This window comes from Geotrypetes seraphini, chromosome 10 (genome assembly GCF_902459505.1).
Source record: "Geotrypetes seraphini chromosome 10, aGeoSer1.1, whole genome shotgun sequence".
Classification (NCBI taxonomy): domain Eukaryota; kingdom Metazoa; phylum Chordata; class Amphibia; order Gymnophiona; family Dermophiidae; genus Geotrypetes; species Geotrypetes seraphini.
In genome coordinates, this window is record NC_047093.1 from 49,549,422 (window position 1) to 49,565,914 (window position 16,493).

The 16,493-nt window shown below is 35.7% G+C and overlaps 1 protein-coding gene across 4 annotated transcripts in view; it reads left to right on the top strand.

Moving 5' to 3' along the window:
• CIZ1 (CDKN1A interacting zinc finger protein 1) overlaps positions 1–16,493 on the top strand; it is a 65,886-nt gene that overhangs the window by 16,310 nt on the left and 33,083 nt on the right. For all 4 annotated transcript variants that reach the window (XR_004540861.1, XM_033960849.1, XM_033960848.1 and 1 more), the window contains exons 5-6: positions 2,025–2,175; positions 12,861–12,927. Coding sequence is in view for 3 of the 4 variants with exons in the window: in XM_033960849.1 (XP_033816740.1) it covers positions 2,025–2,175; positions 12,861–12,927 (218 nt within the window). In the remaining variant the exon portion in view is untranslated. The remainder of the gene's footprint in view (positions 1–2,024; positions 2,176–12,860; positions 12,928–16,493) is intronic.

Here is a 16,493-nt window from a genome sequence, read left to right on the forward strand (position 1 = left end):
GACCTCATTGTAATACATTTACTTGGCAGAGTAAGAGTCTGCCAAGAAGCTCAGAAAAGACCACAGTGAGCCCTTTTGAGAATTGGCCAGTAGAATACTTCCACACTAAACCGGCTGAACCAGTTTAGCGATTATCATTAAAGGCACAGTGGGTTTTGAGAATCTTCCCCATAGTGGAGAGATTGCCCATTCCCCCTTCTTATTTCTCTGTTTAGTGCTGTTTGATTTGCTTTGGTATAAACTGAAGAGGGTGCTGCGTAACTGAAGAATGTTTATTCCATACATGCGAGTTGACTGCAGAAGGATGAAATTATCAGCTCTGAGAACTTGCATGCTGTGTTAACAGAAAGAAGATTGAGGTAAGTACCTAATCTTCATGTATCTTAAATAGAAAACTATCCTTAGATTTTTTTTTTCCTCAAAATAGCATTTTATTAAAAAAAAAAAATTCATCTTTTTTTTTTTTTTTTTTTTTTTTAATCCACCTTGGTTTTACATCTAGCTTTGATATTGCAATGTGGCCAGCAAGGGGCTGCACAGGGTACTTTTATAGCTATCCCTCTGATTTCTTTCATGGCTGTGTAGCTACCTTCTCCATTGACAGAAAAACTGGTGACTTTTGGGTTTATGAGACACACTACCTTCCAGTACAGGCCCCCACGCCTGCTTCCTAGCAGACAGAACTGACAGTTCTGGACACTTCAAGTTTTGTTTCGGGTTACTGTCCTGCTGAAGTGCCAGCAGCAGTATCCCTCCTCTAGTCTTTTTATCTGTTTGATGTGCCAAAGTTATCACCAAGGTCAAATGTTCTTGGGGAGAGTTCTTATTGTATGACAAGGGTAATTTCAGAAAACTATTAAAAACACAGTTATTTGTTAATGCATTTTTCTAGAAACTGATCTTTGCGGTTGTTCTTTTGATGAGCACTTCACGCTAGAATAGATGTGTCTGTCTGTCTGTGTTTCTTTATCTCTCTCTCCTTGGCCGCTGTCTGTATCCTTCTGTCTGCCCCCAGCACCCACCTCCCCCCCAAATGTCTCTCCATGGCCCTCTTCTGTCTCCCCCCCCCCAGAGCAAAGCATTTCCCTCCTACCCCCCCCCCCTTTCCTGTGTAGAAGCAGTAGCAGCATTTTCCCCCACTCCCCCTTTCCCTTCTCTTACCTTCTCTTCCCTGCTCCTTTCGGCCCCTCTCCCTTCTTTTACTGCCGTTGTCGATCCGGCCTGCTCCTAACCCTCCCACTGCCGACAAACCTTGGGGCTCCAGCGGCGTAGGCAGCACTTTAAACATGCTGCTTCGCTGCCTTCTACTGGCGATTTCTTTGCCGCGTCTGTCTCCGATGATGTCATCAGAGACGCGGCAGAGGAAATCGGCAGAGAAGGGCGCGAAGCAGCGTGTTTATAGTGCTGTCTACGCCGCTGGAGCCGGAAGGCGACGGAGAGGGCAGAGGGTGCTAGCGGCCGGCAGCCACCGCTCCGCAGGTGGAGAGCAGGGAAGGGCACGCATGTGCACTTGTCTTGCCTCGCGTGAGGCCAGACCGTAAGCCGCGCATGCGCACTTCCTATGGGTCGCTACAGCTCACGGAAAACGGATGCACGCATAGGATGTGCGCATGCGCGGCTTACTGTTTTATTATATTAGATATATATATATATAAACTGTTTAGGTTTAAACGGTATATAAATTTTAAAAATAAATAATAAAAATATACTTGTTTTACCATACCTGTTGGTACCTTAGGGTGACTAGGAGATCTCTTTAGTGTTTTTGTTACTGCTATAGAAATATTTTTTTTCTCATTCTGAATGCATCTTACACTATAAAAGCACAGAGTATTCATACAGTGCAAAAATACAATGTTTTGCATTTTTATACACTGATATACCATCTTTGGCGATGTTGTTATTTTAGGTAGATATGGAGAAAGCACCATTTATCCCTAGGAGTGAACAAGGAATGGATTTACTTTTTGGGATGTGCTAGATATTTCTGGTCTGATCCAGCTTGATACTTATGTTCACTGCAGGACTATCAAAGGACTTCTGATCGGAAAAGAAAGCTGGGTCAAGAATCCTTGTCTCAGGCAAAGGGGATTGAAGAGCAAGAGGAGGAAGAACATGAAGGAGAGGATTCTCAAGCTCTGCCAGAGAGCAAAGACAATGCAAGTTCAGCAAAAGGTAAAGAGGTTTATTGAGTAAGTCTGTACTAGGGGAAGGTATTGATGATTGCCTGCTTATAGCTAAGGGAAGGGAATGTGACCTCTACAGTATTGCTGTCAATGTAGTGTTAGGCAGTCAGCATATTTGAGGCTCATTTCACTTTTCATATTTGAACTGTCACTTATGTGCAATATGGAGAGATCTCTATTCAGGAATGCTGGTCTTGCTGGCTTTTTTTTTTTTTAGTCCCTCAAGTATGGTAGGACAGTGTGGCCTATTGGGTCATTCTAATGTGTGTGATGGCAGTTAGAAATTATTCAGAAAGGAATAGAAAAAAATTTGAAAAATATCAGTGTCCTGTATGTGAACACACTTTGAATACTAGATGCAGTTCTTGTCACTTTAATATTTAAAAAAATAGCCAAAATGATAGGAAAGATATTCCTACCCCCCCCCCTTTTCTATGATGAAAGGTACAGTGGTACCTCGGTTTACAAGTGCACCGGTTTGCGAGTGTTTTGCAAGACAAGCAAAACATTTGCAAAATCGGCGCCTCGGAAACCGAGCATGCCTGATTTGCGAGCACCCCCTGCCGCAACCTGAAGTTCCCCAGAGCCCTCTTCTTACTTTAATGTAGCACCGGCATGTCGGCCTCCTCTTCTGTAGGAATGCCACAAAGGAAACACAAACACTCAGGCTTAGAGTCGAGAGGAGACGCTCCAAATGAATGGTGTCTCCCTCTTTTTATTGAGAATCATATCTCCATTAATTACTTAGTTAATGCTCTACAAGGTTATAATTTCATAATGCATTTACAGTGAGGATTAAATCATTGTTTATCTATATCATGTGTATCTCAAAGCTACTATCTCACGTGACATATGAATACATAATAACAGTTATAATAAAGTGATTCCCAATGTGAACCTTTCTGATATGTCTCAAATCTTACTATATAAGTAAATATGCCAGTCTATAACTTCTACATTGGCCAGTGTAGTATACCAAATATCAATCAGTCAATGTATCTTCTATATCCAAAGATTTTCTCTCTCTATTGTTTCTCTCTCTTTTTTTTTATTTTTTGGGCATCAGACATGCCAGTTGTTCGCCTCAATTTTTGGTGATACAACAATCTTAGTGGCTATGGCTGTGGCTTCTTCATTCGCCCACTTGCTGAAAACTTTTAACGTTTTTATGTTTTTTATATAAAGTGCTTTATGCTTTCACAAATAATTATAAAGAAATAAATAGTTATCTATTATAGTTATTTCTTTATAATTATTTGTGAAAGCATAAAGCACTTTATATAAAAAACATAAAAAAGTTAAAAGTTTTCAGCAAGGGGGGCGTGGCTTAGCGCGAGCACGGATGGAGGTGTGATCCTGAAGCTCCTCACCATCCAGGCAATGAAATAAAGAAAAAAATTATTTTTCCTTCAAATAATTGTATAAAAAATATATAAACGGAAAGCTGAATAAAAGATACAAAACAAAATCCTAAATTGCGGTATTTGAAGAAGGGTATGTGCAGACAGGAGACGGAAAAGCGGAGTGCCGTTTGAGCTGACGGTTACAAAGAATTGAATACAGCGCTGAGGTATATGTTTATATTCTGACCAGATATAACAAGAAGCTGAAGAGAATCGGGAAAGCAGTCTGTGTTTTCGGAGGTTTTAGAGTGGCTTGAAAGCAGTGCTGAGACTGAGAGACGAACGTGAACTGAAATTAAAAAAAAAAAAAGCTGAAGGAAGTTGGTAAGCAAAGAGCTGTCAGTGTCGGCGATTTCAAGAGACTATGAGATATAAGTTTGATTGAGAAAATGTAAAGAATGGATATGTTCTGATAAAATATAACTAAAGAAAAAAAAAAAAAGCTGAATTGATATATTTGAAGCGCGATTTGTGCTGATGAGAGTCGGGAAGGCATAGAACCGTTTGTGCTGGCGGTTTATTGAAGTTTGAATGCTGAAACAGCATGGTAGATGGGATTGAACAGTTTGGCGAAATAGAAAAAAAAGAGGAGAAAAGTTTTTATTCTGAACAAATATATATTGAAACAGAAAAAAAAGAGGAAGCTGTGAAAAGTCAGGAAAGCTGAGAACTGTCTGTATTTCAACTGATTCGGGAGACTTTGGAGCAGTACTGATGCTGATGAATGTGAAAGACCAGATAATCAGATTGTGATCCGATTAAAAATAGACAAAAAAAAAAAGATAACCTGAATTGCGGCAGTTGAAGTGAGATAAGTGCAGACAAGAAAAGGGAAGGAAGAGAACCATTTGTGATTTTGACGGTTTCATTGAACTTGAATGCAGCGTTGAAACCGCGAAGTACAAGTGAAAGATCAGATTGATTGGAAAAATTGTGAAAAAGGAATTTGAGTTCTGACCAGCTATATTGAACAAAAAAAAAAAAAAAAGATTATTCTTTGAAAAAAAAAAAAAGGGGATTAAAAAAAGAGAGAGAAGGACTTGCATTTTCTCTCAGAAATCGGGTGCTGAAGCACTGAAGACAAATAAATGTCAGCTTACTAATAATAAATAAATAAATACTGAATATCACTTTCCTCTGGCAAAGCTGCGATTGGGCTTGTGAGAGAGGAGACAGAGAAAAGGTTCAACGGAACTTTTAAAAAAAAACTGAAACAGCAAGACATTGAGGAATTTGAGAGACACTGAGAAAAAACAGAAGAAAATTGCTTAAAGTTGGTCAAAATAGGAAAAATAACTCTAAAAAAGTGTTACTCTCCTTAATCAGAGCTGCGATTGGGCTTGTAAGAGGAGGGAAAAAAAGAGTTCCCCTATATCATTGAAAAAGTGAGAAAAGAATTTTCAAACTAACATAGATAAAGGAAAAAGAAAAGAGCATAAAAAGAAAAATTTCTAATTCAAATATATAACAAAATCTTGGAAGAAAAGAGATTAAAAACCTAAGAATACCAAATCTAAAAGATTTAAATACAAGAAATAATAATAACCAAGAAAAAGAAAAAGAGAACAATAACATGGCAAGTACCAGACAAAACAAAAATGAGGCTGGTACATCTGCAAAAAGACAGAAACAAGAACAAATAACACCAAGCAAGATACCACTTCCTATCGAAGAATCAGACACATTAAGCAAAGCTGAAGTCATGGAAGAATTAAAACAAATCAAACAAATGCTGAAAGAAACTATTACTAATATGTCTGAAATGAAAGAAGAAATTTTAAATATACATAGACAAATGGAAGTTAACAACAAAAGAACAACTGAACTAGAATCAAAAATGGAAACTATAGAATGTGAATCAAAAAGATGTAAAAACGACAACCTGGAATTAAATAAATTAAAAGATCAACTGGAGGATTACGAGAATAGAGGAAGAAGAAAGAACATCAAACTCTTCGGAATACAAGAAAATTTAGAGGGAAAAAATACTATCCTTTTCCTTGAAAATTTAATTCCAAAAATTCTACAATTAGACTTGAAACAAACAATTGAAATTGAAAGGGCGCATAGAATCCCAATAAAAAATTTAGAAAATAAAAACAGACCAAGACCAATCATCTTCAAAATGTTGAGATACCAACAAGCGCTAGAGATACTAAATGCTGCAAAAAAAGATAAAAACTTAAATTATAAAGGATCAAGATTATGGTTTTTACCAGATTTCGCCAAAAACACAGCAACTAAAAGGAAAAGACTACTAGATATGAGACCTCTACTCAAAGAAAAAGGATTTAAATATGGTCTATACTATCCAGCGAAAATGAGAGTGTCATCTGGAGACAAATCGTTATATTTTGAGGATCCCGAAAAACTAAAAGAGTTTCTTTCTAAACCTGAACCTATGATATATTAACATAATATATTAAGAAGGTTTTGAAGACTCTATGAAAAATTAAGAAATATAACATATCGAAACATTTGAAGAAATGGAGGAAAACAATACAAAGAAAAGACAATAATAATTATATGAAAGAAAGAACAGAATATATGAAAATTATTAAATAATACACTGCATATAAGTTTAAAATAATTATATGTTGAAATCATAATACTAAGGAAATACAAATTAACATATTGTTAAATGGAAAATGATACATTAATAAAATGTTATGGAAAATGATTAAATAAATATAAAAGATCAATATAGATAGATAGAAGGGAAATTTGTTTAAATAATTAAATATTGATTGCCTGGAATGGGGAGAATGTTAGGATTATAGTTCCAATGTGTATCCTTAAGCAGCCAATGTATTGGGTGGGAAAGGGAGGGATAAGAAGAAAATTTATTAGAATAATTAAGGGAGATACATTAGGGTTAAATATGTGTGTCATGAAGAAAATTTTTTGGTTATTAAATATGAAAGAGGAGAGGAAGAATAAGATAATGAAAAATATAAAAATATATAATGTCTTTTAAAATATATTCAATCAACGTCAATGGCCTGAATCACGTAATTAAAAGGAAAAAAATATTAACATTTTTAAAAAAACAAAATGCAGATATTTACTGTCTGCAAGAGACCCATCTTAATATGAAGGAATCACAGAAATTATCAGGTGGATGGATAAAAGAATGTTTTTTTGCTCCAGCAGTGGGTAAAAAAGCAGGGGTTGCAATCCTTATAAATAAAAAATGTATGGCCAATATAAAGGTAAAAAATTCAGATCCACATGGAAGATGGATACATATCGATATAGGTATGGGAAATGATACCCTGACGTTATTTAATATATATGCCCCTAATTCGAATCAATCAGAATTTTTCAAAAAGCTACAAAATATGTTATTACCACTGGCTGCCTCTAATTTAGTGGTGGCTGGAGATTTTAATGCTGTAATGGATCCATTATTGGATAAAAAACCAGGTAAAAATATTAAATCTTTAGGTCTAGACAACTTAGTTCAATCATGTGATTTGAAAGATATATGGCGTATTCTTCATTTTAATGATCAGGATTATTCATTTTGTTCACAGGTTCATAAATCATTTTCAAGAATAGATTATATTTTTGTTTCAACAAATAAAGTGCAACAAGTGATTAAAGCCTCCATTGATCCTATTATCATTTCGGATCATGCGGGAATATGGATAGAATTACAATTAGATCAATTAGAAAATAATAGACCTCTTTGGAGATTTGATAATACATTGCTTGTGGATGACAAATTTTTAGAAAATTTTAAAACACAAATTAATGAATTTTTTCAAATAAATTTAGTGGAAGATACATCTATAGAGAATGTATGGGATGCATTTAAAGCAACTATGAGGGGTAATATCATATCATATTCAGCTTTTATTAGGAAACAAATTAAAAAACAATATATAGAATTAGAAAAAGAAATAAAAATATTAGAAGATAAATTGATAAGTAAATGGGAATATGAAGTTTTGCAAGCTCTTTTGAAAGTAAAAGGTAAATATAATGAATTAACTTCAAAAATGATAAGAAAAGATTTGTTTTCCAAGCAAACGGTGTATTATGGAAGTTCTAATAAGGCGGGAAAATTATTAGCAAATTATCTTAAGGCAAAAAAAAGAAGAACTAATATTAATGGAATAAAAGATGATAATGGTATAATAACAAATCAAACAAATATAATATTAAAACAATTTTTAAATTTTTATAAGGATCTATATTCTTCCGAACCTTATTTGGAGAAACAAAAAGATGGAAAAAAATTTTTAGATTTAATAAATGGACCTAAGATTCCTGATCATATAAAACGAAGTTTAGAAGAACCTATATCATTAAAAGAATTAGAAACAGCATTGAGATCTCTTAGAGTTGGATCCGCTCCAGGTGGTGATGGTTACACAGTAGAATTTTATAAAACATTTCAAAATATCCTCTCCCCACATTTATTAAAATTATATCAGACACAACTTATAAAAGGTAATATAAAAGGTACTATGGCTGAATCAATAATAATTGTTTTACCTAAGCCAAATAAAGATCCTACTTTGGTTTCAAACTACAGGCCTATATCTTTGATAAACGTTGATAATAAACTTTTGGCGAAAATTTTGGCTTTAAGATTAGCCAAAGCTCTCCCACATATTATAGATATGCATCAAACGGGTTTCGTTGCTAAAAGACATTCCTCCAATAACTCTAGACTATTATTTCACATGCTAAACTTATCAAAAAAAATGGATGAACCGACATTTACAGTTTCATTAGATGCCGAGAAAGCATTTGATAGGGTAGAATGGAATTTTATGTATCAGGCTTTAGAATGGTTTGGTATAGGTTCTGGATTTATACAAATGGTAAAAACACTGTATAGCTTCCCGATTGCAAGATTAAATATTAATAATAAGATATCTGATGGTTTTCAATTGCAGAGGGGAGTTAGACAAGGTTGTCCTTTATCTCCTTTGTTATTTGATGTTGTATTAGAACCCTTATTGTTAGCAATACAGCAAACGAGGGAGATACAAGGAATTCCATATTCAGATATGGAATATAAAATTTCGGCTTATGCTGATGATATTTTACTTTATTTGAGAAATCCAGAGTCTACCTTATCTTCTTTATTGGAATTAATTGATAAGTTTGGAAAATTTTCAGGTTATAAAATTAATTGGAATAAATCTGAAATTATACCCTTGAATGTTTACTGTGTAAAAGGATTATTTGATACTTTTCCATTTATATGGAAAGAAGAAGGATTTAAATATCTAGGCATTCAAGTTAAAAAAACAATTGAAGATACAGTAAAAGAAAATGAAAAATTTGTATTGAAAAGAGTTACAGAGTTATGTGAGCAATGGAACCCATTACATATTTCTTGGTGGGGAAGAGTTCAAACTATTAAAATGATGATGTTGCCTGTGGTTTGCTACCAAATGAGTATGATACCTATTTATTTTCAGGGGTCCTTTTATAAGAAGCTTAATAGAATTTTAACAAAATTTCTTTGGCTTGGTAAAACACCTAGAATAGCTTTAGTAACCTTACAAAAATCAATTAAGGAGGGAGGGGTAAATTTTCCAAATTTCTATAGGTACCATCAAGCCTATATTCTACGTCAGGGTATGTATTGGATCCTCCCAGAACTTATAGATAATGCACCAGATTGGTTATATTTGGAATGGCGCCTTATGTTTCCCCTAAATTTAGTTCATTTACCAAGTATTAATATACCTAAAAGATACAGAGAAAATAAAATAATAATGGATACTTGGAAAACATTGAGATTTATTGATAAATTAACACCCATCCCAATATATAAATCAACTAATCAATCCATATGGATAAACTCCAAGATCAAAGTAGGCGGAGCCCAAATCCTTTGGAAGAACTGGATTATTGCAGGAATTAGATCTCTAGATGATATCATTTCAGAAGGTAAACTGCTGGATTTTTCACAATTGCAACATAGATTTGGTCTTAATAAAACACAAAGTTTTAAATGGTTGCAATTGAAGCAGGCCATTCAGGTTGGGTTCCCTGAATGGAAATCATTAAACAATCAATATAGTTTAAAGTTCTTATGCTTTAAAGCAGACTTCCTGGGACATCAAGCCGCATTGTGGTATAAATTAATATCTGGATATTTGAATAAAAAACCAAAAAATGGTCTAAGAGACATTTGGAGCATTGAGATTGGACATCAAATTAATGCATCTCAATGGCCACTGATTTGGTCTTGGAGAATGGGATGTACAGTGTCAGCATCTATGAGACAAACATGGTTCTTTTTATTACATAGAGCTTTTTGGACCCCTACTCGTTTACAAAAACTAGACAGTTCTAAGTCTAATAGATGCTGGCACTGTAATCTAGAACCAGGGACATTAGATCATTTATTATATTACTGTCCTTATATTAAAATATTTTGGAATTCAATTTGGCCACAAATTAATAAATTAATGGAAAATCATATTGCAATATCATATGATACAATTTTATTTGGAACAATGATGAGAAAAAAAAGTCAAATTTCACCAGAAAATAATAAACTTTTATTAATTATGACAGGGGTTGCCATTCAACATATAACTAACAATTGGAAAAATTACAACAACCTAAACTACACATTTTGGTGGAATACAATATGCCATGTTTTTAAAATGGAAAGAACAATATCAATACAAAAGGGGACATATAATAAATTTATAAAAATATGGGGGCCATTGACAAAATACTGTAATGATTAAATAATAGAATACTTTTTCTTCCTTTCTTCTTTTAGAGATTTTCTTATGACACACATATAGGGAGGGTAAGGAAAACAATTTATATATAATATATTATAATATATGATACAAAATGTAACAAATGATTAAGGGATAATAGAAGGGTGGGGGGAGGGAAAATGAATAAAATTTATCCAGAATATATTGTATTAGATATAAATATGTTATTGAACAATTATCAATGGTATTCTAATATGTTATATACTTTTATAAAATTTGAAAATATTATATTAAAGTGGTGAAGGGGTGGGGGGAGGGTGAAGGGGAAAATCAAATTCAGACATATATTGTGATAGATATAAAAGTGATACCATGCATATATCAAATGTATTTTATTATTCTGTACACTTTTTATGAAATTTGAAAATAAAAATATAATGGAAAAAAAAAAAATAAAAGTTTTCAGCAAGTGCGCGAATGAAGAAGCCACAGCCATAGCCACTAAGATTGTTGTATCGCCAAAAATTGAGGCGAACAACTGGCATGTCTGATGCCCAAAAAATAAAAAAAAATAGAGAGAAACAATAGAGAGAGAAAATCTTTGGATATAGAAGATACATTGACTGATTGATATTTGATGTCAAATCTTACTATGGCATATGACAGTCCAAAGGTTATAATGCATGCTTCTTAAGCTCTCTTGATTAGCCTTGCTCAGGCAAAGTCTGATTGTTGCCCATATAAGGGATGCTTAAACAAGATAAGAGAAAAAGGGTAAATGTATGTCAGGTTAATAAGTGGCAAGAGTCAGGGAGGGGGGAATGCCTCAGCCTTCTGCTCAAGGTGCAACCCTTGTCCTTGCTTAGAATGTATACGTGGCAGGAGGGAGAGGGAGAGGAAATGAGAAACAGGGCCTCAGAACCAAACCCAGGCCTGGATCCACACACAGGCCTCGATCCGCACACAGGGCCTAGGTCGGTGTGCCGATCCGGCCTGCGTTCAGAACCGCCTGCGTGTTAACCCTGCCTGTGTTCTGATGCCCTGGATCAGAACTTATCAGATCTCCATCCCTACACTCTTCTGTGCTGGCCTTGAGCATGTGCGCATGCTCAAAGCCTGCGAGTTCACGTTCTCTCCGAGAATTATAAAAATGTGGAGAATGGTTATACTTCCTTTGCATACCTCCAGACCATTCCAGACACTTGGATTTATGCACTTCTACCAGCTGTTTGAGACTACGAACTGCTGAGCCTATAAGGGTTTAGGAGGAAAGATGAGACGAGGGGTTCAGTCTTGGCCATGTTTAATTTTAGATGGCTGCAAGACATTCAGGTAGCAATGTCAAACACAACAAGCCCATCTGTGGCAGCAGAATGCAGTGTCTGTAAAGGAACGTAGGCTTTCAGTCAAGTCTGCCAATATTCAGGTTCCTGCTGCTGTAAGCTCAAGTAAATTAACAATAATTTAAATATCACTCAATATTCTGTTGGTAACCAATAGAAAGAGATCAAATAGGAAGACACACAGTCAACCTTAGATAACCAATCCAAAATCACAGAATTTTGCACAACTTGCAAAGCAGGCAAACAAGAAGCAGGCATTCTCAAAAAGGCAATGTTACAATAATCCCCAATAACACTAGGGATTGCAACATGTGTTTGAAATCATACCCAGAAAGATATAAGCAAAGTTTAATCAACATTCTCTGTTTAAAGTAAGTTGGGGTTTTGTTTTGTTTTAAATTATCTGACACACATATGGACAAAATGTCAGCTGTGAATCCAGTATCGCACCACAGAAGCACACAAACCAAAGATCCACATTTTGTTGTGTTTTTGCCTGTCTCTCCTTTATAGCTTTAAAACAACTGCACTTAGCTCAACCAAACTTGGAGCTAATTCATTGGGAAAGCATTACGCTTTCCTAGTTTTCTAAGTTGGAAATGCTGAGGGAACTGGAACCAAGGCTACATAGGGTATTGCAGCTACTGTTTAATTTAGAAATGCGATTTCTATACATATTTTTATTTTATTCTTCTACTTTTAATTTGAATGGTGATAATGTGGGTGCATAAAATAGGAAATAATTCCCAATGTGTGGTAACCTATGCAATGTCCTCCTTGAAAGAAACACCAGGCCTCTTATGGCTATTAATGAATGATTTATTATAGGAACCAGAGGAGAGCTTAAAGTTTTGAATGTCTTTTATGGGTGTAGAACAGGAATTTAGTAGCAGCCCTGCCCTGCTGAGGTACTGAGACCCTCATTTCAGTGGGATGTTTGCTGAAATCCCAGAGCATGAAATTAATAATAATAACAACTTTATTCTTTTATACCGCCAACACCAGTAGTTCTAGGCGGTTTACATAAAAAGAAGACTGGACAATCGGTGAATGGTGCAATTTCATAAAAAGTGTAGAAATACAATAATTGCATAAAAAATACAGAAATTTCATAAAAATAAAGAGATTTAACTATACTATAAGTCAGCTATACACAGCTGAAAGCAGTGCAACATGCAGAAAGTGAAAAAATTACTTAACCATAGTAGGCTTTCTCCACAGGAGGAGAAGCTAGAGGAGAAAGCTCTGCAGATGATGGTTCTGAGCCTGCATTGAAACAACCAAAGAGGTAATTGAGTATGTGGGGTGAAAATACTGGTTGACTTTTAAGTTGATCATGATTGGATTTTTTGTGGGGGGGGGAGGTTTATTTTTATTTAAAGATTGACTAGAATTAAATTTTATGAAGATGCAGGGTGGGATATGTCTTTTTGTATTGTGTGTTTTTAATTTAATTTTTATTGGTTTTCTAATCTTCTTTTTAAACCCGTTTTGGGGAATAAACAGAATATACTTTTTACATTTAAATTAAATTCCAATGCTGGTGACGGTACATCCTTTTGTTGTGCTTTTGTAGCCACAATGGAGATGATACCTGTGTTCCTCCAGGACTAAGAATGGAGATGTGATGTGATTGAAGGGCAGCTTTTCCTTGATTGATTTAAATGAGAACTCAAGAAATGCAAGCTACATTTCTATTCTTCCACACGATCGGTTTATTTAGTGAATCTAGCCCCTAGTCTGTCTCAACCACCTCTACTGGGAGACTTTCCATGGATCTACTATCCTATTCCATGCATCTAACATCCTTTCTGTAAAAACGTTTTTCCTTAGATTACTTCTGAACACTCATGACAGGTAAAGTACTCCCCTGATATTCATGGGGGGTTCCATTCCAGGAACCCCTGCGAATGTCGAAAAACCTCGAATACAGTTTTTAAGCAGGGGAGGCAGGAAAGGGTAGCCGGAGCGCCAGCGAGTGAAAGAAATCATTCGCTGTATGCTCCGACTGCCTCTTCCTGTACTAAAGTTGGGCCTCACCAATCAGCAGCTGCTTTGACATGCAGCTCCTGATTGGTGAGGCCCAGGTGCCTAGGGCCTAACCACCAGGCTGATTCGTATTCTATTTTAAAATGCAGTTGATACAGTGCATCAAGTCGAGCAGGAAAAATCTGTTTTTGGCTCCTTAAAAGGCTGATCCATCTAAATTGGCACTGGAAGCATTGACCACCATGGCTGCCCATAATACATCTACCACTATGAGTGTACTGGCATTGAAGAGGTCTCTACTTACCTCGACATCGGGCGCTGATAGTGGGTCCCCCAGAGACTAGTCAGCATCAGACCAAACACCCAATTCAACATAATCCTATTTGGCACTGAGGGAAACCTAAGAAGCATCAGTTCTTTTGAATCATCAGCATCCTGAGGACTGCTCACTCTCTTTAGTGGAGATACCAGTGCGCCATTCTCTGAGCAGTCAGGCTCCTGCTTCCAGTTCGACGCTGTATCTGAACTTGCTCCCTAGCCTTTGTTGATACCTACCCTCAAAACAGTACCAGGTCATAGGGAGGAGCTGCTGCAGATGCTCCAGTTGCACTCCATTCAGGCATCAAGGGCTTTGCGCCAGCTGCAGCTCAACCAAATCCTTCCTGAGGCCCAGATTCTATGGAGTGGCCTTTGATGTTCATGCCTTTTCGGACATCATCATCAACCCAAACAGTACCGTTCTCAACATCAAGTAAGGAAGCTTCTCTGGAGTCACCCTCCAGTGTGTGGACATGGTCTCACTGAGCTGGGGCAGGCACAGACTCACTCAGTCCATCCAGAGTACTCTGAGGAGCCTGATCTGGACTGTTCATGTGAGTTAGAAGAGGATCCACAGTACTTCTTGGAGGTGGAGTCCTATGGTATCCCTTCTGATCAATCCCCACCTGGAGGTCTCTCTCACCGAGCTGCTGCTACTGGTTGATGTCACCACTGTGAGTGGCTGCAATTTCCTATCTACAGAGAAGACCTGTTACAAGTACACCACTTTCAACGCAAAACACTTTTTTAAACTCGCATTTTGATGATTAATATAGATGCTCAGTAGTTTACTCAAACCTTGGTAAATCACAGCAGGAAGGTATTCACCCGACACCACCAGTGCTTAGGCAAAGCTACCTTTCTGAGGGATCCTTGGTGTTCCTTCTCGTACATTTTGACAGTAGTAGCGATTCAACATTCACGCTGAAAAAGCCATATAGTTGGTGGATAAAGTTCCTTTGTGATCTAAATGTCTGTTCCCTGTTTACCTGGGATATGAACTTTTCTTTTGGAACTAATTTCTTATTTCTGCAGAAAGATTACAGTACCCCCCCCCAAAAAAAAAAAATAAAATTAAAAAAAAAAACCCCACAACTATTTTAAATTTCCCAGAAGCAAGTCACAGTGATAATTTAAAAAAAAGTGCCAGGTTGGGGACTAGGTGTTGCATCTCCTTCCATGAGGAGGGGGAAAGCAAGTTGACAAAAAGGTTTAAGATTAGTGACTTGGCAAAAGTTCACTATCTGACTCCAATATATTAAAAAAAAATCTTAATACTTACTGTGCTGACTAGAAGGTTTTTTTATTTTTTAATTCTTTATTCACTTTAACAACTTACAGCAAGTACATCAGGAAATAACATTTGAACTTGTAAACATCACTTGATTAACTATCATTATCAGCATAGATATTAATATTTAATCCCTCCCACCCACCCTACCATTTCATATAATATATTCTTTCCTACTAATCTGAACATTTAATAAAAAATTAGAAATCCCTCCTCCCTCCCCCCTCATTTACATTTGTATTATTAAGGGAAAAATGTTATCTATTCATTATAATAATCTGTTAATGGCCCCCAAATATCCTGAAATTTACTAAAATTTCCTTTCTGTATGGCTAATGTTCTTTAGAGGATGTAATAATTAATGGTAAACTGCTTGAGTTTTCACAATTGCAACATAAATTTGGTCTAAATAAATCACAATATTTTAGGTGGTTGCAATTGAAGCAGGCCATTCAGGTGGGGTTCCCTGAATGGAAAAATCTTAATAATTATCATAGCCTAGAATTCTTGTGCTTTCAGGTGGTTTCTACTGGTCACCAGGCTGCAATGTGGTACAAATTAATATCTGGATTTGTAAATAAAAAGCCAAAACATGGTCTTAGAGACATTTGGAGCATTGAGATTAAGCATCAAATTAATGCATCTCAATGGCCACGACTTTGGTTTTGGAGGATAAGATGTACAGTTTCAGCATCTATGAGACAAACATGTTTTTTTCTTTTGCATAGAGCTTTTTGGATCCCTGTTCGTTTACAAAAATTAGATAGCTCCAAGTCTAATAGATGTTGGCACTGTCATCTTGAGGCTGGGACATTAGATCATCTTTTATTCTATTGTCCATTTATATTATTATTTTGGAAATCAATTTGGCCTCAAATAAATAGGATGATGGACAATCCAGTAGCCTTGACTTATGATACTATTTTATTTGGTACAACAATGAGAGCAAAGAGTCAAATTTTGTCACATAATAACAAACTTTTATTCATATTGACTGGAGTAGCAATTCAACAAATAACATACAATTGGAAAAATTATGACAGATTAAGTTATAACTTTTGGTGGAATTCGGTATGCCATATATATAAAATGGAGCGCATAATAGCAACACAGAAAGGTTACATTGGTAAATTTCGGAAGATTTGGAGACCATTAGCAGATTTTTGTAAGGATTAATAACATTTTCCCATAATAAGATATTTGTTAAGTGGGAATGGGGGTGAGTATTATTTTATTTATCTCATAATATGTATGAA